The 24300-nt window shown below is 32.0% G+C and overlaps 3 protein-coding genes across 3 annotated transcripts in view; 1 reads left to right on the top strand and 2 right to left on the bottom strand.

Moving 5' to 3' along the window:
* Positions 1 to 24300, top strand: part of LOC111051337 (leucine-rich repeat-containing protein 7) — a 128376-nt gene that overhangs the window by 90955 nt on the left and 13121 nt on the right. The window lies entirely within an intron of this gene.
* LOC111051334 lies at positions 492 to 21913 on the bottom strand. The gene is made up of 3 exons (XM_022337830.2): positions 21676 to 21913; positions 11182 to 11366; positions 492 to 683 (listed from the first exon to the last, which is right to left on the bottom strand). The coding sequence occupies exons 1-3, from the start codon at positions 21821 to 21823 to the stop codon at positions 552 to 554; spliced, it is 465 nt and encodes a 154-aa protein (XP_022193522.1). The 5' UTR covers positions 21824 to 21913; the 3' UTR covers positions 492 to 551.
* Positions 3224 to 3769, bottom strand: LOC111051335 (GTP-binding protein Rheb homolog). The gene has a single exon (XM_022337831.1). The coding sequence runs from the start codon at positions 3767 to 3769 to the stop codon at positions 3224 to 3226; it is 546 nt and encodes a 181-aa protein (XP_022193523.1).

Genomic DNA, 24300 nt, shown 5'->3' on the forward strand with positions numbered 1-24300 from the left:
GACAGTTACTATGCGTGATAAAAAAACTAGCTGGTGATTGCAAACTGCTTTCAATTAACTGTGCTAGTCTATTTGTTATATTAATTTGTGTGAAGAATTTCATCATGACTACTTTGAAAACAAAACAAACATAGCAATATAGCTTTGTAAATTCACATAGATTGTGTTAGAACCAGTGAGTATAAAATGTAACAGAATGTATAGAATGCTACATTCTATACTCACTGGTCAGAACCGGGGATCGAACCCAACAGAAACGTCCCATTACTTTATTTTAGAACTACAGCATTGTATTCGTTGAATTTTTAGGGCTGCATAGTTCTGTTGTCTATGTTCGTCAGATGGAAGCTACTAGACCAATCAGAAGCTGTTCTGAATATGATTATTCATGCAGAATAATTATTAGAACTGACATGGAATGAATCTCATGCCTGTATCTTCTTTAGCTCTAAATATATAAATGATTGTATAAATAATCATGTAAACAGCCGTAGTGTGTGAAATGAGAAAGCTTTATTTACATTTTTTAAAATAATGAAGATGAAATGAAATCATAGATCGCTATAGGGACTTCCGCAACGTACATTATAGAATTGATCACACACCTGGAACTCATCATGGAATAAAGTGCCGTTCGTACACAGGAAACTTCTAACCAGTCCGCCTTGGCAAAGATGATAAGCCTGCAAGTAAACATCATCATAATTATTATATACTCATCGAAACTAATATCAATTGATAAGTGAATCAATTGAAAGAAGACTTAACACAAATTTATTAAAATATACAAATACTCATATACATACTTACGTTTTCAAGTTTACGGTCTTTATGAAAAAAAATGTTTATTTTTAATTAAAACCCTGGGTTGTTGGCAGAAATATCACTTATTTATTGTAAAACTCACAAACATACTTCAACACCAATTGTGACATTATCAGTGTGAGGAATTCAAAACTAAAGATGACACCATTGGTATTGAAAAATGTTTGTGAGTTTTACAATAAATAAGTGATATTTTTGACAACAACCCAGTTTTTTTATTATGGATATATCGCAATATCTCACCAGCAACAGTATCTGATGTTTATTTTTATCGATTTTTCGTTCAAATACATTATTGTTACTATGAAATGTTTGATTTTAATAAAATATGGATTTCCCCCCATTCTATTTGAATAACAGACGGATGACGCTTTTAACATGAATAATTCATTACATGACCGTACTTAAATAACCTACTTTTTTCTGTAATTTTGAAGAAGTTGGTATTTTAAAGAATGACGAATATTCTGTTTTTTCTGCTAGTGGGATCGTCTTTTACGTGATGTAATCATGTTTTTGTAATTATGATTAATGAGTGCCAAAGAAATCATCCTTTCAAACGATATCCATACGTTTCTCCACTGTATCAGGATGAAGCTTGAAAAGTTACTCAGGTAGTTTTGTTTGTGCCGTCTGGCTAAATAAGCGCAATCGAATTTACGTGACTTTCCCAGTAATCTCAGCTTTTAAACCGTTCATTTTGCGCCTATAGTGAGAATCACCTTTCAAATTCAGTGGAAATAATAGATAAAGATTAAGCCATAAACAATACAAGAAAGTACAGGCCAAGTCAATAATTACAATAATTTAAAAAAGTCAAAAGACAATATATACAATTAATTATAAAACAATACACAAAATCTATAAAAAGATATCACAAAAACTAACATATATCGTCAGAATAATTCATAATAGCCTAAAGAATGTCATATGAATAAGCATGTCACAGCCAGCAATCCAACCACGTGTATTAAATACTACAGACATTATGAAATAAACAATATTTATCTATCAGTGAGGAACTCTTCCACACTATAATACGCTTTCTCCGCAAGAAAAGTATACAGATCTTTTTTAAAAGTTGCAGATGACATGGACAGAGATCTAGGTAGCTTATTTAATAGTCTCAGACCATAGGTTCGAGGGTCTTTGTCGGAAAACTTCAATCTATGCTGAACAATACATGGATTGCCACTACCTCGTGTATTATAGCCATGCATATCAGAATTAGTTTTGAATGAGTACAAGTTATTAGCAATAAAAAGAACAACTCTGTAGATGTAAATACATGTTAAAGTTGGAATTTTTAAATCTATGAAGGCATCTCTACAGGGGTGATTGTAATCAAGCTTAGCCAAATACCGTACTGCACGCTTCTGTAAAATGAAATTTTTTTGAGTATTTCCAATAGATGTACTTCCCCAAAGCTCAATACAATAGACAAGATGAGTGTAAATCAGAGAAATGGTATAGTTGCCACTTTTCTACTTTCCATCGCCTTCTATAGTGGATAGCTGTGATTCACGTCAATCCAGTATATCATATATATATATATATATATATATATATATATATATATATATATATATATATATTATTATTATTATTATATTATTATTATTATTGCGGGTAATGTCCACATAGGTAATCTTTTTACCTAATGCATAGGTAATGGAAAGTGTGTGGGTGATTTGATAAGATCCGTCAAACGTACAATTCACCGTCGGGATTCGAACCCACGAACCAGACAGTGCAGATTAAAGTTTATAACGCCCCAGACCACTAGACTAACCCGGCCTATATTAACAATATCAATTCTAGATTCTTTTTAATAGAAGATTCTTTTTAATCATTTATAATTATTATATTTATCGCAAATAAATATCATAGGGGCCTAGCCTATATTTTTGTCGTTTTCGATCCGTATCTGATAGAATGAGCCTTTATTTTTTTACTTGACAATAATTGTAAAAAATTATATTGGTTTTGTTTTAATACATAATATAAGCTGATTATAATAAAAATAAAAATTGGATCAATGCAATCTGTCATCTCCATCTGTAGACTGGCTGGCCGCTGGTTTACTACATAGGCTAAATAGTAGACAGTTTACAACGTGAGTTCGTAAAGTTCGGTTCATTTAGAAACATTATTAAAACTAATGAAAAAAATTGAAAAGTAATAAAAATAGAACGTTGATACCCTAAAACGTATGCTTAACGTTTAAATAGTTGCAAAATGGTATGCTCATATCAGTTTAGATAAATCATGAAAGTAATAGAAATCTCAGTAGGCCTACGGTATGGTAGCCTGGGCCTACTCAATGTTTCGCAAGGTGCATGTAAGATTTACAGTATCTTAATTATTGATAATATTATTACCTACCTATGGAACTTGATCAATATATAACACAATTATTGTTTTTGTATCCATTATTTGCGTTATCAATTTCTAGTAGCATCGTGTGGAATAAATCTTTTACAGCGAAATCGTCTTTGGCTGAAGTTTCAATAAAAGCAGCATTCCATGAGTCTGCCAATTTCCTACCCTCCTCAATACTAATCATTCTTTCAAATTGAAGATCGGTTTTGTTTCCTACAAGCACAATAGGCACATTGGCGACCCCTAACATATCAACCAGTTTATCATGGATAATTTTAACTACTTCGAACGATTTCGATGACGTGATTGAGTAAACAAGAACGTAGCCGTGAATGTCGATCGAGTATTGAGTTGGAAATGGTGAATACTCATCCTGACCCGCTGTATCAACTATTATCAAATCATAGTCTTCGTTTTTGAATTGCCTAGATGTGTTGAAAAAATTCGATATGGTAGGAATGCAATCCTCTTCAAATTGTCCCTGTACAAATCTCGTACACAACGAAGTTTTTCCTACACCTTTTAAACCCATAATTGCAATTTTTCTTTCTTTTACAGACATTTGAATTAAATTCAAGATCAATACGAGCAAGTGAATAATAATAATAAACAAAACTTGCATAAAAGTGTAACAACTTGTTACACTATTTAGAACAACATATAAATAAGCATAAGCATCACCTTGTTTACAATGAAATGAAGTTACAAACTAATATGGTGTACCGTTCTGTATTATTTGTGGTTATCTTTTGGACGCATCTCCCGCCCAAATTTGGTGGACCAGGGATGCTACCTGCTTGTAACGCACTAAATTCAAATATCACTAAATCCACATAAAAGTTTGAATAATGAAAGTTCCCATTTTTTTATAATGAATTTGTTATAATGGGTTTGGGATTCTCTTTCAACGTATTTTATTTTCTCTTTAACCTGCATTTACTACATTTATATATATATATTATATATATATATTATATATATATAATATATATATATATATATATATATATATATATATATATATATATATATTAACGGAAGTGAAAATTATATTATTCTTAAGATTAAATAAAATAAGTGCCGGTTTCCGAGCACGGATTTAGCTAAGTTCTAGGCTTTAAACAGCTGGAGTTTGCTTTCCGAAACCACTGTGCCAATACTTTATCCTCCTTGGCGTAGTCGCAGTTCCATTATTAACAGAATAAATAACATGCATCAATATATTTTATTTAAGATTGTTTGCAGACTTCACTTTGTTTCAGTGCATAACGAGAAGGCTCCTGATTGTCATTGTTTGCAATAAAAGCGAGGGTCTCAGTTCCTCTCTATTTCAGTTACATAACCTAAGTTATAAACTTAGATTAACATAGGTAAAAGGTAAATTATCAAAGGTATATTAGGTTAATTATCAAAGGTAAAAGGGTTTGTTAGGAGGTTAGGTGTTTGCTTTTAAATGGCAATTATTACTGTAGGCCTATATTCGTATTATTCGAAATGTAACTCAATCTAACCTAACCTATAAAGTTAGATGAACATACCCTAAAAGGTTGATTCTGTTCTGAGACCAGTTATAGAATAGACACGGCCCATTGTAGGCCCATTGTATATTCATACTGAAAGTCAATGAAGCCAACATGTACTGCCATATCTCAAAATCGTGACGTCAGCATCAGATAGAAAACTTTTCTGTAGAGTTTATTTACATTGTTTTCCATAGCAGATTGTGTCTGTTTCAGCGGGAGCGTAGCGGGAGTTTACAATTTTAATAAATAATAATTTATATTTTTCTTGAATAGATACAATCTGAAAGTTTTCTATCCGATGATGACGTCACGATTTGGCGATTAGGCAGTAGATGTTGGCTTTAGAGGCTAGACTTCCCAGCGTGTCTATTCTATAACTGGTTTAAGATTCTGTTTAATTATGTGGAGTATTTTGATTATAAAATTTAAAAATTAGTTCAGGAATTAAGAGTTTTTCTTTCAAATGACAATATATTATATTGGTATTATTCGAAAAGTATTTATAATTTTAGATAATGAACGAGAACAATGACCAAACAGCTGATTCGACATCAACTGAAATCCGAAATGAAATGAATGTCACTCTATTGAGATTTATATACGCTGTGGCTACAGTTACGGTAACCGTTAGCCGTAGCCGCTCGGCTACCGCTATTTACATGATTGTGCATTGTGGTGTTGATGGTTTTTGGCATTGATATAGAGAATACGATTAATAAGAGCGAAGTCCGTTACGATGCCACTGCTCTAGTCTCGCCACCAGAAATTTCGGGCAAGAAGTCGGGTATTTGTATTCGCTGTGTAGAAAAAGAGCCTTTTTCAAATGATAATATTTTTTTATTGAAGCAATAAAAAATATTCAAAGTATGGTAGTTTCATGCAGTGCTTATGGATGTACGAATCGGCATGCGCCAGACAAAAATATATCTTTTCATACCTAAGTATTTTTATATTTTCATCGGTCATGTTTCATGTGGGCTAAGCCTATAGTGAGGTCCACGTTATAATGACAGTGGATAAAGATAGAAGAATAGCGATGCCGATTCTCTGCATTATTTAATCATATTTCTACACTGTCAAAAACATAATTGGCACAATTGTGGACCTAGAAAAGGATAGTGCTACCGGCTTTGTCGAATGATAGACAAGGATAGCAAAACCAAAGTTGATCAAATACTGTCATCATAACGTGGACCTCACTATAGTGCCAATATGATCGTTTACTATTGCTTCCTTACAGTTTGTATTTTGAGATATTTATTAAAAGACTTCATTAATAAAATAGTAACCAATAAGTAATAAAATATAAGTTTCGGTAATATTATAATAAATATTTTCTTTCCATAGATCCAATATAGGTATCCATATTATTCCATTCCATTAATTTGTCTTATATTGTAATATTTTGTGAACTATGAAAATATTGTATCCTAAATTTGTATTATAAAAAATATTATTTGCTAAAATTGTCTATAAATTCTTCATCATTGCTATTGTTTTTTTCCCGTTCTTATAATATGTAGTTATTTATTATCTTATATTAAATATAGGAGTAGGCCTATAGAGTATAGTTAGGTACTTATACTTAAGTTGCAAAACGAATGAGAAACAGTTTCACGAAATATTGTGATAACGGTTAATTTATTATTATTTGCCATCTAATAAAATATACGGTAATATTAGCGATCTATGATAAATGTTTTATTTTCCATATCCTAAATACATAGTGATAGGAAAATATTGTAAAAATGAGATTCATTTGCTAATAGAATGGATCACAATCTGTATTGAGGTAGGTTCACTAAATTAGATGTTTGGTCGAGTTAAAAATAATGTTCAATGAACAAATCATTGTATCATATGGAAATGACGAAAAGTTTAAAAAAAATATATTGAAATCCATCAAGTATGTCGAAAGATATAACGCAATGAAAGTCGATGTTTTCCCATATAAGTCTGTCTGGGCGTCTGACTTCTTGCCCGATATTCAATGGCGACGAGAAAATAATGAAGGAGGCATCATGCTTCCAAACGCTTGAAGGTATAGCTTAGTCATCTAACTATTATATCAATGGTTTTTGGTCACATGGTTATGATAACCTATCGTTTCAATGTTTCAATCATGAAGTTTACATCCTTCCAGGATTTGAAAAAATATAGTAGTGGAAAAGAAAAAAATTAAAGGATGAGCTTGTATATTATGAACTGAATTATAAATGTACTCATGGTGGTGTAATGAGAAGTAAGTCCAAGTGACATCGACCAAAAAAAGGTAAGTTTAAGGAAAAAGATATGCGAAAAGCCTTTAAACGAATCATTATAGACCTAAGCTATTTATTACCTAAACTCCCGATTTTTTTTGTTGTGTTGGAGGGGGGCGTAGGGGGGTTCTGTACCCGAAACCCCGACAGATAGATTAGGAAACAACTTCAGAAGTGATACTTTCAGTTTCAGTTGGTGTTCAATTTTCAGCTGCTCCAATATAATTATGCTCTATTCAGATATGCTACACCATACATCCGCATATATAGGCTTTAAGATCACCGTTTCTAAATACAGCATTGTAATGCTTATATGGATATATAATAGAGCATTACAATGCTGTATTTAGACAAGGTAAGGTCCGGTAATGAGTGCTGTGACAAACGAAGTTTGTTGGCGCATTCGCAAACGAAGTTATAATTTTACCGGAACGCGAACTGGAGCTACGGTCACTCTGCTACGGTTACCGTAACTGTAGCCACTGCTATTTGTATAACTTAGTATGTCGTAAATACTTATACGATACCGTATGTAACTTTTATAATTATTCCATAATACTTCAAGTTGTATAAATTTTATATAGTGGAAGTGGTGAGTTTCCAGAATTTTCAAAAAAAACCTTGAAAAATACAATTTTTTTGAAAATCTGTAGCTCCAAACCCAAAAGTTTTAGAATCCTGCGCTACTACCCAATTTATTAGAATTGTCTTCAATTTTGTAGGAAATGTTTCTTTCGAAAAACGTGAGGTTTTCGAAATAGAATGGAAAAATTGAAAATAGTCCCAAAATTTGAGGGTTTTCAGGGAAATTCTAGGGGTGAAGCCGCCCTCTGGCATGTCAGCTAATTTTATTCGAATTCTATGGTTATTATGGTTATGGCATAGAACGCTCATAAAAAATTCAAAAACTTTTGGCCTGTATGAATGATATTGGAAATTTCTCCCTCTTTCCAACCAGATGTTGTATATTAATCCTTAGAATTAGATTTTGATTTTGACTCATATATCTAGTTATTGACGTTTCAATGACAAATAAGTACCGTATGCCTATTTCAAAGATATCGAAAAGTCGATAGATCTCGAAAAGTAAGGTCATATAAAAGGGAATTTTACTGGTCTCTTTTTGTTGCAAATTTCGTGTAGAATCTATGGTCTTAGGTAGTTACTCCTTTCGTGGGACACTTTGTATGATATTATAATAACCAGTTGTATAATTACTATTCCATTGACTATTCACTAAAGATTGTAAGCCTAATGATTAGCCTAAACGGCTGATTTTGAGATACTCTTCTATAGTAGGCCTACTGCTTCTGTACAATAGAATATAGTGAGGTCCACGTTATAATGGTAGTGGAGAAAGATAGGAAAAAAGGTTGCCGATCCTCTGTCTTGTCAATGCCTTCTATAGACGGTAGCTGATACAGGTTTATTGATGTAATATTAACTGTTCATTCTCGTTTAAAATAATCAATTATATTTTATTAAGCAAGCAATTAATTATCAATTCTACATTTTTAAAAGCCGATCTGGCAACAGAGCAAAACGAGAAAGAGTTAGCGCTATCCGCTTTGTTGGATGATAGACAAGGATAGCAATACCATTACTAATCAAACAGTGCCACTATAACGTGGACCTCACTACAGAATAGACCTGAGCCAGCCAGTTCAAATTAGAGAATAGAAGATTACTTTACAGAGTGTTCTGAAAAAGGTGCCCATAAGCCAGAGGGTGATTCCTTACATCAAAAGAAGAAAAAAGCTCTAATTAACATAGGTCCGAAAATGCTTTGTTACCAAGTTATACAGAGTGAAAGATTTCGTCTGAATTTCAGTTCCCCTGCCCTACCGGTATTTGTTGACTGTTAATTAAGATGTTAAATTCAGCGTACTTTATGAAAAATGAGCTGAGAAATTGAATAAAACCTTTTCCAGACCGTTAGCTACAGTAATTTTTAAGATACGAGTATGTGACGAAATACGCGAAACTTGGTCCCGAAAAGGAAGTTCCTTCAAGGTTTGAAGCAGATTTAATAAGTTAAATGTACAATAAACTCAAAATATTTTCTCACAAAACTTGTAGAAAGTTTAATTTCGAAGAGAAAGATATATTAATAAGTCTATAATAGACAAACGCAACCTTGAAAGAATAATCCTTAATTACATACAAGGCGTATGAAAAATAGACAAAATCTGTTAAGCTCTCTATTTGTCATGCGCCTTGTATGTAATTAAGGATTATTTTTTCAAGGTTGCGTTTGTCTATTGTAATCTTATTCTACATCTTTCTCTTCGAAATTAAATTTTCTACAAGTTCTGTAGAAAATATGCTGTGTTTATTGTACCTTTAACATAGTAAATCTGCTTTAAACATTAAAATAACTTGTTTTTCGGGACCAAGTTTCGCGTATTTCATCACATACTCGTATCTTAAAAATTACTGTAGCTACAGGTCTGGAAAATGCTCTATTCAATTTCTCAGATCATTTTTTACATAAAGTACGCTTAAATTGTGCATCTTAATTAATTGTCAACAAATACCCATAGGGCTTTGTTTCAGCAGGGGCACTGAAATTCCACTCTGTTTAACTTGGTAACTCAGCATTTTCGGACCTATGTTAATTAGAACTTTTTTTTTCTTTTGATGTGAGGAATCACACCCTGACTTATGCGCACGTTTTTTCAGAACATTCTGTACAATTGTGTAATACTATACTAATCCATATCTTCAACATACGATAGTGATAGTATCTATAGATATTTTATGTAGGTCTTATATTATGTTTTATTTTAAATTGCCTCACTTTTACTACCGCTATGCTATTTAGGCCTACTGGTTCAGCAAATTCTTGATTCAGAAGATTTTTTGCGATATTTCTTGTTTAATTTTTTTCTTCTCTCACCACATCAATTTGTGTGCTTGAGATTAAGCTAATTAGCAATAAAAATCTAAAACATCCTTATAAGCTATTACCTAGAGAGTTTGTGTTATACTACTGTATTTCAATTGTATACAACCTTCTCACACACAGACACTGGTTTAGATAAGATTTATTATTCTTATTTTAAATATCATTTTGTCAATTGTATTTGTCTTTTGTTTCTTTAAACTATAATTTACCAATTTCATTCATTTGTTCTCGAACAGCAATTTTTCTGTAAAGCATTGAAATTTATCAGTTTATTTTGACTACTGTAACTAAAAACTACATCTACGTCACTGAGTAATAGCAATGGCATTTTCTATCTTCAATTTTCATTGCTATAATAGTCAGTATAAATGTAATTAACTAGCTATCGAAATTCAATGCTTATCATACGATAATTTCAAAATATCGACAATACAAAAGATTTTAATCTATTATGATCGTTTTATCAGATTTTGCTAACCTTTTATTTTTTAAGTGAATTCAAAGAGTTCACTCTTCTGTGAGTTGAATTTATTAATTATTCAAGTACGCATATATTTCACGTATTTGAAATAAGTATTCAAGTACCTACATTGATTCGAGATTTATTCTCTTAGAATAACTGTTGATTCATTTTTATCACTTTTTTGATAATTTGCTTTGACCATTGTTTTACATTTGTTTATTGAATATCCAAACATTATCATTCAGCAATCAACCTACTCATTTATAGCCACTCAAATGAAATCAAATACAATGAAACATTAAACATGTCAAAGTTGTGTAGGCTATTTCCATATTGTTTAGTACATGTTTTACAATGCAGCGTTTATTAACTAGAAATTTTCGCTAATCCGACACTGCAAATCTTTAAATACTACAGTGGCAGTTTAGGGTCAAAATATGACGTAGCGGTGAAGGTAGAGTGTAGCATAGAAGGCAGCTGGGAGTGTTCAAATGTATCTGAATGTCTCAGCTTCCTTCTACCTTCTACCCTAACTTCACCGCTTCACTATTTTCTGACATATTTGAATAGCCTACATTCATTATTTTCAACCCTCTCAACTACCTTCTCAGATAAACTCTACCTTAACCGTTCCACTATATTTTTGCCGTTACCGGGACTATTATTGACCTGTACGTTAAGAAGTTCAAAAATTCCTATACACGTCTACTTCAATACACTCTACCTTTTCTGCTCCACTATGTTCTGACCCTTACTGAAACTATTATTTTTCTATAAGATGTATCAATGAATTGAATTGAAATCTGTGACTTGTTTCACCTGACAATAGGCTTCGGTGTCAGCATGGTAGCCCCACTCTCTGCCAGCGCAGGAAAAACTTGTGAGAGGAACCTCGTGGAATGTCGGGTAGAGTGGAGGGTCATGCGGCAAATGCAGGTAATGGTATGGATCGTGTGGAGTTCCATCAGCGTTATAGTAGTGACCTGCATACGCCATCTCCATTACTGAAACATAAGAACGTTTTAAATAATCTTCGATGAACCTAAGAGAATAGAGCTCCAACTCCTCCTGACTTCCTCATACTCTTTTGTGGACTGAACTGACTTTTAACTCTACTATGGAGAAGTTCACTATTCAATTCATAGTGAGCATTCTTATCCTTTAATACCAATTACAAAACTTATGACTGTCACTGGAAACCATATACTGAACCAATTACATGCGTTTTGCACAAAATAAGGGTTGAGAGAGTGAGAGAGAGAAAAAGTGTGAGCTGAGGTCGTATAGAGTCTACAGTGCACTCAAATATGCACTACTATATTATACAAAGACTAGTGCAAATAATTGGTTTTCACTTTTTATACCAAGTTTTATTCAATCAATCATTTTTAATTCAAGTCAACACAAGATACACAAAAGGAATCAAAATACAAAACAACACAATCAAATTACAAATTTCTAATAAAATACGAAAAACAGGCTTCATGATGGGGTGTGCCGAAAAGGAAGAAAGAAGGAAAAATACCCAGCCAACTATGGTTTCCATGTAATAGACTGGTAGAGGTTATGGAAGGAAAGGGAAGAAGGGTGAAGAGGAGCGACAAAGATAAGAATGGGAGAAGAGTATAGGAAAAAAGAGAGAAAAAATGAGCAAAGTCCTCTTCTTACAAATATATCTAAAGAAATGGCATTTCAGTCAGTAGTTTGAGCCGGAATATGCGAGTCCTCTTCTTACAAATATATCTAAAGAAATGGCATTTCAATAAGTAGTTTGAGCCGGAACAAGCAAGTCCTCTTCTTCTTACAAATATATCTAAAGAAATGGCATTTCAATCAGTAGATTGAGCCGGAATAAGCAAGTCCTCTTCTTAGAAATATATCTAAAGAAATGGCATTTCAATCAGTAGTTTGAGCCAGAATAAGCGAGTCCTCTTCTTACAAATATATCTAAAGAAATTGCATTTCAATCAGTAGTTTGAGCCAGAATAAGCGAGTCCTCTTCTTACAAATATATCTAAAGAAATTGCATTTCAATCAGTAGTTTAAGCTGGAATAAGTGAGTCCTCTTCTTACAAATATATCTAAAGAAATGGCATTTCAATTAGTAGTTTGAGCTGGAATCTTGAGCCTTATTCGTTGATAGGAAGAAAATGGTACTGTAGATCCAGTTTTTTATATCAAGTTTAGTTTTTCTACCAATCTTAGAGTCTGTGAGAAAGTGATATGGAATAAGGTTTATATATATATATATATATATATATATATATATATATATATATATATAATATATATATATATATATATATCAACTGTTTCCTCAGACATTCAATATTGGTGTGGGCCTCTAATGATACTAAATTATTGACAATAGAGGGAGGAAAATGAGATTTATATTGTATCAAGTACCGGTATTCAATTACAGTTTTATTGAATATTTTTTCATATTGAAATATAACTCTATTAATTATTGCAACATGAACCAGTATTTTTAATAGTATAAGGGATTATAAATATACCTCTATGTGATAAAATTATATCATTGGCTTTTATATTTATGATAAATCATAAATATATGTACAGGTTGTAACATTGCAAATCATTGGAAAAGTTATTAGAACATAAAATAACGGAAAAAATGTTGGAAGAGTATTAAAATCAACAGTTTAGTTCTGTGGTGTTATTAAAAGGGTGAACATGACAGTACCGTATCGAACAGATTGGAAACTTTTCGAACGCGGAATTCCAATATAAATTTTAATGTAATATCAACATTGTTAAGTGAAATAAAATTGAAATGTTTAGGAGGAAATATATTTAAGATTTAAAAGCAAATGTATCGAATTTAGCAAATGTATATAATATTGAATTTTAGAATTTAATATTGTACATCGAAGAGCTGCATACTCAGAGGTTACATCTCATGTTAAATTGAATTAGAGAAATTGTAATTGCGACTCAACAAGCAGAAATTGGTAAAAGCTTAAAGTTTAATATATTGAAAAAACATAGTTTCAATTTCATTTTATTTAGTTATTCTAGTTTGATTATCTACTGAAAAAGCATATTGTCTACTCATATTCAACTAATGTATTCAAGAGGCTCAGGCTATTGTTTTTGAGAAAAAGCCTTCTCTGATTGGTACTCGTTACAGTAAATCTCGGTTAAAATTAAACAGGCTTTTATGTAACCACGCCTTGGTGCTGAAACAAAACTTACCAAAAACTGGAATAAATTAAGTAGCATTATTTATATCAGCACAAAGTATAATTAGAAATGCAATGGAGAGTACTGTACTTCGGTTATGAATCAATAAGTATTGGTACGTTAAAATGACTTACTGGATCAATCGACCATTCATCAAATTAGTTCACAATGTGTTGTCATAGAATAAAAATAGAGAAAGTATACCTATGTTCTCTCAGTATATTCTGTATATGGTGTTATCTAGCCTTCGCATATTTTATACTACCGTTATAAATATAAACGCATATTTCTTCATGTTTTAAATAAAAACGTTACTTGCATATTCCGACGACGAAAAACTCATAGTTACTGTGAATCAAGTTATCAGACTTTAGTGGGCGTGTGCACTACAAGCTCACGCTTCCAGCATAAGGGAATCAACATTGATTTTTGACCTTGACCACATCTTTATATGTGTATAAAAACTTTGCTTGAGTAAAACAATTCACACATTTTGGCAACGAAAAATTAGTTAATCAAAAAATCAATTTTAGTTGGGAGAGCTCCTAGTTAGATGAGAAAAAGCTCCAGGAAAAGTTGGTGAATAATGCATTGAGTGAGGGACGGCTGCAGACTGGTTTATGGGACTATAGTTTAATCCGTATTAGGCAGCTTCCCACATAAAATGTAAACAAATATAAAAGGGGAAAAATATTCAGATTTGGGTATACACTTGGAGTTTTTTCTCTTAAGTTTGCCAAATGGATAGGATTCTAAAATATTACGCTCAGTTACATTCTTAAAGGTTCTGGTACTAAGTCCCTGAGCAATTTGTAAGTGTTACGGAAAAAAGAGATACAAATTATTCAAATATATTAATAGAGTAAAGCAAATTGTTAGTAAATTGTTATGTAGTACCACAGATTCAAGTTTATTCAGTCTATGGTAGTACATAGTACTTTTAATAAATAAATGTTGTGAGCATGATATATGAATAATTACATATATATTATAAATCATTTTTAAAAATGCATAAACATGATATCATTACTCAGCCTGTTATCCTCTCTTAATAATAATAAAAACAATATAGAACTTGTAGTACCCTTTTATTAAAACATTTCAAAAACTTTAAAACATTTCAACTGTTAAAATGTTTTAATAAAAGGGTGCTACAAGTGTTATATTGTTTTTTTTAATTTGAATGAAGTAGCCCATATAAGTGAAGTGATTTTTGTATAATATTATAATTTTTGTCTCTGTTAGAATAGAATAGAAAAAACGTATATTGAAGACTGCTTGACAAGGTAACATTTACAAAACATGTTAATTCAATTATAAATAAATGAATATATATATATATATATATATATATATATATATATATATATATATATATATATATATATATGTGTGTGTATATATATATATATATATATATATATATATATATATATATATATCAGTGAACGTTATTCTTACAATGTTGATAAATAAATAGAAGTAGGTGTTGCATTCAACCAGCAGAAAAAATCATCTCTAACTCCGAATAATATGATTTGATTTAATTAATTAATTTTCAGATAATGATTTATGTGATATGCGATGGCGTAACAATGATTGTTTGTTGGCTAACTGAGAATGCAGCCAGGAGCTGAACCAATTTAGTAAGGTGACCACTATAGTAGGCAAGCCTTGTGGTCAGTTGCTTGAGCGGCGATAGCGACCTTCAAGTGGACCTTTAATTTGCTGTAACTTTCGAGAGCAACATATTATATAGCACTTCCAATTCGATAGAACAGTCGATTTAATGATAACTGGTCAAACGAACCACTTTTAAAAACGATCGTCATACGGCGCTGGATGAACGATACCAGTAATTGGATAATTTGTATGGTAACCAATTCTTGTCAGGAATTGTTCGCATAACTTGACCTGCTATCAGCTTTGCATAAATTAGGTTACTTGGATGCAAGGACGTGGCTAGTGTAACACCCCTTGCACTACTTGTTATCCTTTATGCATTTCTCTATTCAATACTGTAGTTATTACATTTTTAAATGTAACTGATTGTAATAATGATTATAATCTTTCTGCATTCAATTTAATTCTCTATTTTCTGTTTCACTTGTCTATCTTTCAATATTGTTTTCAGTGTAATCCATGTTATTACTGTTCTTATTTTTATAATTTTAGTTTTACACTATGTTTATGCATGTACAGTGCTATTTTGTTTTTGTTGCACTATGGGTCTCGTGAGACTCAGTGGGAATTGTTTTATTGTATGAATAAATAAATATTTAAATTTTAATACATGATGAGAGTGGAAAACATAGTTGAGGGTAGCATTACTGAGCAAATCAATACATTAAACATCCTGAAATCAGGTAATACTTAGGAAATCCAGTATGGAAGTTGAATAACAAAAATAAAGAATCTACAAACAGTATAAAATAACTAGTTCAACAGTATAAACTATACATATTGGATAATAAAAGAATAATTAGTTCTTACAAAAAGGTGTAGAACGAAAATTCAATAGTAAAAGGGCAGTTTTTGCCAAATTAAGTTCTATAATTGACCTAACGTACATTATTCCGTTTTCAGAATTAGAATTATGTTTAAATTTTAAATCATATTATTTGATACTCAAATATTGTATATTGTTTATATATATTTTTGCGAATTTTTTCTTCGAATTTTCGAATTGTATTCTTCGAATTGTAGGAACGGACTTCTTAAATGTATGATTTTTATAGTCGTTTTTTATATGATAATAAATAAATTACTAACAGTGAATTGATCATTTGAAAAAAATATTAAAAATTTGTTTGTAAATATTAAGTTCAATAATACTGAATGACCAGATACTTAATATCAGTGACTGTTTATTTATAAATCACTATCAGGCAGGCTCGCTTCGCTTGCCTGCATTTTTCATTTGAGCTTGCTTCCTTCTGTCAAATAGTCAATGGAGACAATCACTCAGGCACAATTTGATCCTGGTATTTAAATTTACTGGATAAGTGTAGAAAAACGCAATGAAAAACTGGAGAAAATGCCGATTTTGAGTTATCTTTGACGTAATTTCAAATCACTCTAGACACAACATTTGTACACCTTAGCTGAACTCGTGTACCAAATTTGTATATAGTCTGTCTATTACTTTTCGAAAAAGCTGAGGAAATGTAGAAAACTGTGCGAAGCAGCCGATTTTGGGCGTATGCTTGACGTTATTTCCTAGCACTTCTCATGAACGCCTCAGCTGAAGCTGTGTACCAAATTTGAACATTTTCTGTTAATTATTTCTTGAAAAAGCTGAGAAATTGCAGAAAAATGTTGGAAACCTCAAGAAAAATGTATCATACTAGAAAGCTTTTTTGAATGAATGAACTACTAACCCTTTCTTTTTATTTTAAAGGACAAGAAATATTTAGACAATGAATGTCTTTTTTAACAGTCATTTTATATTGTCTACGGTATGAATAATTTCATTTACATGTATGTATAATTTTCAGAAAAATTAATCGAGTAGCCCTGATAAACGTACATTATAAAATATTTTCAACTAATGACAATCAGTGTTTCCTTAATTTTTGGTTAAATTTTATGCGTTTGAGCTAAATCGCTAAGTTTAGCGTTTCTTTGTGTGCAAGTGTGATTGTTTTTATAGAAAATTATTTCAATTTTCATCTTTTTCACATTTCATGTCTATCTAACTGCTAGTTAATAATCAGTTTTTAAACTATTTTTCACGACACTACATTCAAGTTTTTTAAATAAAAGTGATTAAAACTAGTACTTACGTGTGGAGCGCTTTCGGATTTTAAATCACACACTTAATCCGAGTGTTGAAAATGTATTTGAAAATCCGAAAGCGCTCCACACGTGATTAATCACTTTTATTCAAAAACTTGACTGTGAAAAATAGTTAAAAAAACGAATTATCATTCCAATTGGTTCAAAAAAAAAAAAATAATGTCAGAATACAAATTACACTATCCAACGGCGTTTTATTAGCACTGTGTCTAAATCAAAACTGGTTTTGAAAACCTTTGAACTTCACAAGGTAAGTCAATTTCTTTGATATTGTAAACATTTTCATTTATCGATTTTACACATAAAGAATTTTTTATTATATGCAGTACATATTTTGTTTAATAAAAAATAGTCATATTTATATTTTAATTATAGCTAGTAATATTAGAATTGAAATCTTATCAAATTCATACACTATGGAGTACGGTACCACTAGAGTACGGTATGCATAATAAAATTATTAATTCAAATTAAAATAAAATTTAACAACGTGAGTAATGACTTGCAACAGATAGATAGATTTAGTTCGTTTGCTATCGGACCATACAGTCATCAGCAACGTCAATAATGTACTTATATAATAGAATATTCATAACACTTAACACTTAATTTATTATAAAGAATGTGTGAAAAACTTCTCCAAAGAACAGAAGGGGTTTGCACGCAGAAGATCAAATAGTGATTTGCCGAACAAAGATATTGGATAATTTTTTATTGACTCTGGCCACCTATTGTAGACCTTTGTTCTCAAGACGTGATGAGACTTCTGTACTTTGCTTAATCTTGTACGTTGGGTAAGTCAGATTTTTTATTTACATTGAGCTACTACCTATAATTGAGAAAAATAATCTTTTCCTACAGTTACGTTGAAAAGTGGCCATTGCTGCACTGATTACAGAACGCAAAGAATCACTTTTCCGCTCTAGTGCGGGAAAAATTTTTCTGCACTCCAGATTTTCAACATGGCAACGCAAAATACTTAGTAGGTTATATGGAGCAACAGTGCAGCAAAATCAAAATGAAGTTGGTAACAGTGACTGGGCTGCTATAGTGAGCAGAGGTGCAACGAAGCACAACGCTCTAATTATTACTATTATATATTATATCGAGGACAGCAACTGTGGCTGCTATAGTGAGCAGAGGTGCAACGAAGCACAACGCGCAAATTATTAGTATTAGATATTATAACCAAGGACAACATTTTTATTCAATTTGACAATAAAATTAAGGTATTTTATCAATAATAAAATTACACAGAAAAACATTTGATGCATTTCAGGCAATTTTACCCATAATTACCCACTTTTCATATTCAATGGTAACTGTAGGAAAAACTTAATGTGAAATACGTGCGCAAAGTTCCTCTGCTGCACTCAAGAAACCATTCCGCCCTCGCCTACGGCTCGGGCGTAAACGTTTCTTTCGGTGCAGCAAACTGTTACTTTGCGCACTAGTTGCACAAATAACTATTTCACCACGGTATATTTTTTGTAAAGAGCTAGTTATATTTGCTGCAAGGGTTTAAATAATCGCAAATAACAACCCTTCAATAATTATATTTTCCTATGACAGATTTAAAAATGGAATTCATGGCTCTTAGAGTACTCATGTCTCAAAACATATTTTACATTTTTTAGTCCTAAAATTTATTGTTGATTTAATTCTCTAGCCTACACCCAATAGATGTGAAACTTGAATGTATATTTTGCTCGTGAATCGTAAATGCTAAATGCATTTTTCGGAAACACAAGAATGCTGTATTATATATTTTTCAAATTTATATGAAATATGTTTAAACTGATGATTATGATGAAAATTAGTACTAATAGCACTAGAGTAATTATAAAAATATAATTACACTTCATACAAACACACTTTTCTGTTAGGCTAGCCACATAATGAGACACGAAGCGACGCGAGTCAGCTAGACGAGTTATCATATGATCATAATATTATAATGGTCACATTGAGAAGATGCTGACACGTGTGACCTGACTTGAAGTTTATAATAATAGAAGTTAATAAAAAATCGCGCCGCAGCTAAGTTTTGAGGATTAAGTATATTCTGCTATACGTGTTCCTTCTATCTTATGATCATGACTTTCAACATTTTTGTGCTATTTTTCCTGTGTCATTCAATCGTAAGTATGATGATGATCATATTATGATTGGAACGCGTGTTAGTATGACTAACTCTTCCACAAAACCACGAGAATCGTGTTTGTATGGTAGCCCGCTACTATCGCACGTGTTTCCGATTTGACCTGGAGAGCTACTTATTTTATTTTTTTATTTCACAATTTTACAATCATTCAAAATCAATTTTACTGACCCATTCATATACAAGAAAACTCGTTCTAAATAGCGCATGCCACACGTGCTGGTCTCGTTTCAATATGCGTCTGGTCAAGCGCTACGCGTGTAGCGTCTTGTGTTACCAATTTGCGCTGATCTATTTCTTTTAATTTTGCTACAGAAATTCGCGTCGTATCGCATCGTGCAACACGTTCCAGTCGCGTCTCAATTTGCGAGAAGCCATTATAGGCTCAACTCACAGTTATGCGACTCGAGGAGAGATTCGACTCTAGTCGAGGGCATGTGTGTTTTCAATGGTGACGTCGCGGAGAATAGAATCGACTGGTCTGAGTGGCACCATTTGGAAACACATGCTCTCGACTAGAGTCGAGTCTCTTCTCGACCTGAGTCGCGTAAGTGTGAGTTGAGCCTAACTATGTGAAACAATAATTATAATTAAACCCATGTCAGATGTGGTTATTTCATTATTCTCATTCGCAATAATTCGAATGTTAAATATTCAACAATTGATACACCACTGCTGCATCACTTAAAGACAAATTGAAAACTCCTCTTGATTTATTTTTTAATTTGGAACCGTTTGTTGTAACTGAAGAAATGAACTGTTATTTCATTTTTTTCTGATCTACTGCACCGAAATTTGTATAATGTCGAGATTTATGCGTTTAAACCAATAATTAATAGGTAATTATAACCGACATTCTTTCGATCTAAGAAGAGAATTTCAACTTCGGCTTCTCAAATTTCAAGTATCACAAAATGAGAAAGAAATCTTTTCCACATATACTGGAATTTTCATTTGACTTTTATGTTTTGATATCAATTAGTGGAATGTTGATAATAGGAATTGAAAACGCCATGATATTCTATTAATAATCAATGATAATTGTGAATTTAATCACACATGTCCTACCATAACTCAAAAATATACCTTCAAAAAATATAACCTTTTGGTAATGAAACTTTGAGTTGAAAGCATCCAAGCCCAAAATAATATTTCAATAATCCATCTAATCTCTACTTTTCTAATCTACTTCACCGCAATCTGGAAAACGCTTGGGTGTACTATCAATAAAGAATAACAATTTCAATTATTATCTACACTATATTTATTTATATCTCAATTTAGTAGAAAACATGGTAAATCTCACTCATAACTCATAACTTGGGGTAATCAAATCCATACTTCCATAATGGTTAACTATTGTTATAATATTGTTCATGTGTCACGATATAATATTTATATACTGAATTGTTGTGCAATGTTCTAGTAGTTTTTAAGTATGAAATGAACAAATATTAGTTCAATTTTTAACATATCCTCTCTTTCTTCAAAAACTATATTTCGTGGAGGATTATGTTAATTTCTAGGAAATTTTTAATACTTGTGTACTATTTATTTTTGGAATAAGATGAATTATTAGGTGATGTAGTTCTTGTTTATGTGGAGTAAGAAATGAATAAGTATTATTGAATTTTACAACAATTGATATATTTAATACTTTCTATTCATATTTTTTGTTAGGATTTCCTGTCAATTTCTTGTACTAATGTTAATAATTGAGTATTATTATAAAAAAAAATAGATTTGACCACATTCTGTGATTTGTTTCTCGTGGACTGTAAAGTAAAGAATTATTAGACTATTTTTATTACAATATTGATATCACCTATTCTTTCTTCTAATCCTATTATTAAGCTTTCTCTTCAAAATTTACATTATTCACATATACCGTGAATAATATGTTTCTATTTGTTTTGAAATATTCACATAAAAGTTACAATTCTGGTATAAATCCTCACTCTTCTAAAATTATGCACTTGCGAAGGGATGTTTTCAAATTTTCGAGTTATGTGCCAAAGCCTGAAAACATTTTTTCATTTAGTTGTGAAATTCACTGTGGGAAAATTGCAAATACAAAGAAATTAGTTTTAGGATGGATGATAGAATGAATATAAAAGTGGTTGAGTAGTTGAGAAGGTATAGGTACTCACCGAAAGCAAGCAGCACAACCAGCCTCATTGTAGATGACTGAATGCGGCAATGAGGAATGTGGGTTACCAACAACCCTTGTGTACTCACGTGACCTTGAACTTTTGCGTTTGCCCCCATTCTCCCCGCCTTCCACCAATATTCACACATTTGCCCAAAAATATATATGACACAACTGGACTCAGAACTAGTTCCACGGTGCGCTTATCTCTTGCACAGCTCGCACTACTATTTGCGGCATTGCTTTATCATTTTTATCGTTCGCCTAGCATTTTACCCCTCCTCCCTCGCCCACCAGCCAATCACAGTCGTGGTTCAGGAGCCGCAAATCTTAATCGAAGCAATTAGAGCGTGAACATTTCTATTTGCATCGTTTGACAAATCAATTCAGATAATCCTCCTATCGGCTATATCTCCTATAGGCTACCTATCTGAAGAACTCTATTTGACGGGTCAATTCTTATTAATTACTCACCTTTTGAATTGCATGATAGCTGATTCAATATGTATTAGTATAGTAATTAATTCTTATGTTAGTTTGAATTGAATCACTGATTAGAATCACAATTTGAATTTTTTGTAAACATCTATTTATCTCGGTCGTTTTCTGTGTTATTTCTTTATTTTCTATCAATGCGAGAGTGGGTCTAGGGAGGGGCTCTAGGTTCTTCCTGTGGCAGCTTCACGGAAAGTGTATTTATTTATTTAATTTTTTTTTTTTGTTTATCCGGGTTATATATATGTATATTTCAACTTAGATGGGACTTGTATTTGGATGGGGCTTAATGGGCGGAATGGGGGCTACGGGCGGCCGTGTTTTTCGAGCAAAGTTATTTTTATTACAAATTTATTTTTTTAATTACAAAATTTCTTCCCATTGCTTCTTATAAATAGAAACCTTATTTGCTTATAGTAGAATTGATATCATTTAGGGATGCTCATCTGGATGATTACTGACGTATTGAATATAAGAGTGTTGAGGCTTTTGAGGTGAACAACTTTTTCTCCAATGGTGAATATGACCTAAAATTCATATATTTGAATATCAGAAGCTTCAATAAAAATTTCGATAATTACATAACTTATTTGCAGGGGAGTAGTGTGATATGGGATGTAATCATGCTGGGGGAAACTTGGTTGGGAGACGATACTGCGGGTATTCAATTGGAGGGTTATAGGGCTTTTAAAACGAACAGATGGAGAAACATGAATGACGGAGTGTTGGTGTATGTGAGGGAGGGAGTGAGTGTGAGTGAATGTAGACAGATGGAGTTGGCCGACGTGTATGCTTTGAGTATAGAATTAACGTATCATGGGAAAAATATAAACCTCCTTACAGTTTATCGTACTCACGACAGTGACCTGGATGACTTTACTAATGCACTTCGCAACTATTACATGAATATCAATACTGTAGGAATAAAACTTGTGTTCTTGTTGGTGACTTTAACGCTAACATATTGCAGACAGATAATAAAACTGAAAGATATCTAGACATGATGTTTGAAAATGGATTTATGAGCGGTATTGATAAATTTACTGGTGTGCAAGGGAACAGTAAATCATGTATAGACCATGTTTTTATCAGACACGACAAATATAATTGCCTGAAAACAGCGGTTGTAATGACGGATGTGACTGACCATTACAGTATTGTACTAGAAATTTCGAAACCAATAATAATCAATTCAGTAAAAAAATACGAAGAATACATTGACAAAAAATCTTTACATGAATTTATAAGCAATTATGATTGGAGGGCTGTCACTAATGAACAAGAATTAGATTCATCCTGTAACATTTTCTTCTCCATTTTAAAAAACTTTATAGAAAAATCTACAAAAATCAAGAAATTCAGCAATAGGGAAGTAAAACTGAAACCCTGGATGATGGAAGGTTTAATACGTTCAATTAGAAAACGGGACAATATAAGTAAACAGCTTAGGAACCAACCCTTCAATGAACAACTTAAAAACTATTATATAAATTACAGAAATAAACTGAATTCATTGATAAGGAGAACCAAGACCCACTACTAAAAAACAAACATTTTCGATTCTAAAAATAATCTAAAACTATTCTGGCAGACTGTGAATGAATTGTCTGGTAAAAGAAAAAACAAAGACCCCTTTCCACTGGACCAGTACACGGCAGGAAAGACATATCCGGGGGATAAAAGAATGCATGTAGCTGAAGAATTCAATGAATACTTTTCCAATGTAGGAAGTAGCTTAGCTGATAAAATAAACCCTATAGGCCCACCGGTAGTAAATGACTCAGAATACGCAGTAGACTCTAGATTGATCCTACACACTATCGACAAGACAGAGTTGCTTACTTATGTGAATTCCCTGCGCGGCGCTACGGCTCCTGGGGTATGATTGTATTTCTTCTGATATCCTGAAATCCCACTTTCAAAGCCTATCTGATCCACTTCTGCATATCATCAACTTGAGCATCGCTTCGGGCGAGTTTCCTGACGCCCTCAAAATTGCAAAGGTGATTCCATTGTTCAAATCAGGAGACATAACTGAGAGTTCAAACTTTCGTCCAATCAGCCTACTTAGCATATTTTTAAAAATTCTTGAAAAAGTAATAAAAGACCAATTAACAACATACCTTGAAAG

This window comes from Nilaparvata lugens, chromosome X (genome assembly GCF_014356525.2).
Source record: "Nilaparvata lugens isolate BPH chromosome X, ASM1435652v1, whole genome shotgun sequence".
NCBI lineage: Eukaryota > Metazoa > Arthropoda > Insecta > Hemiptera > Delphacidae > Nilaparvata > Nilaparvata lugens.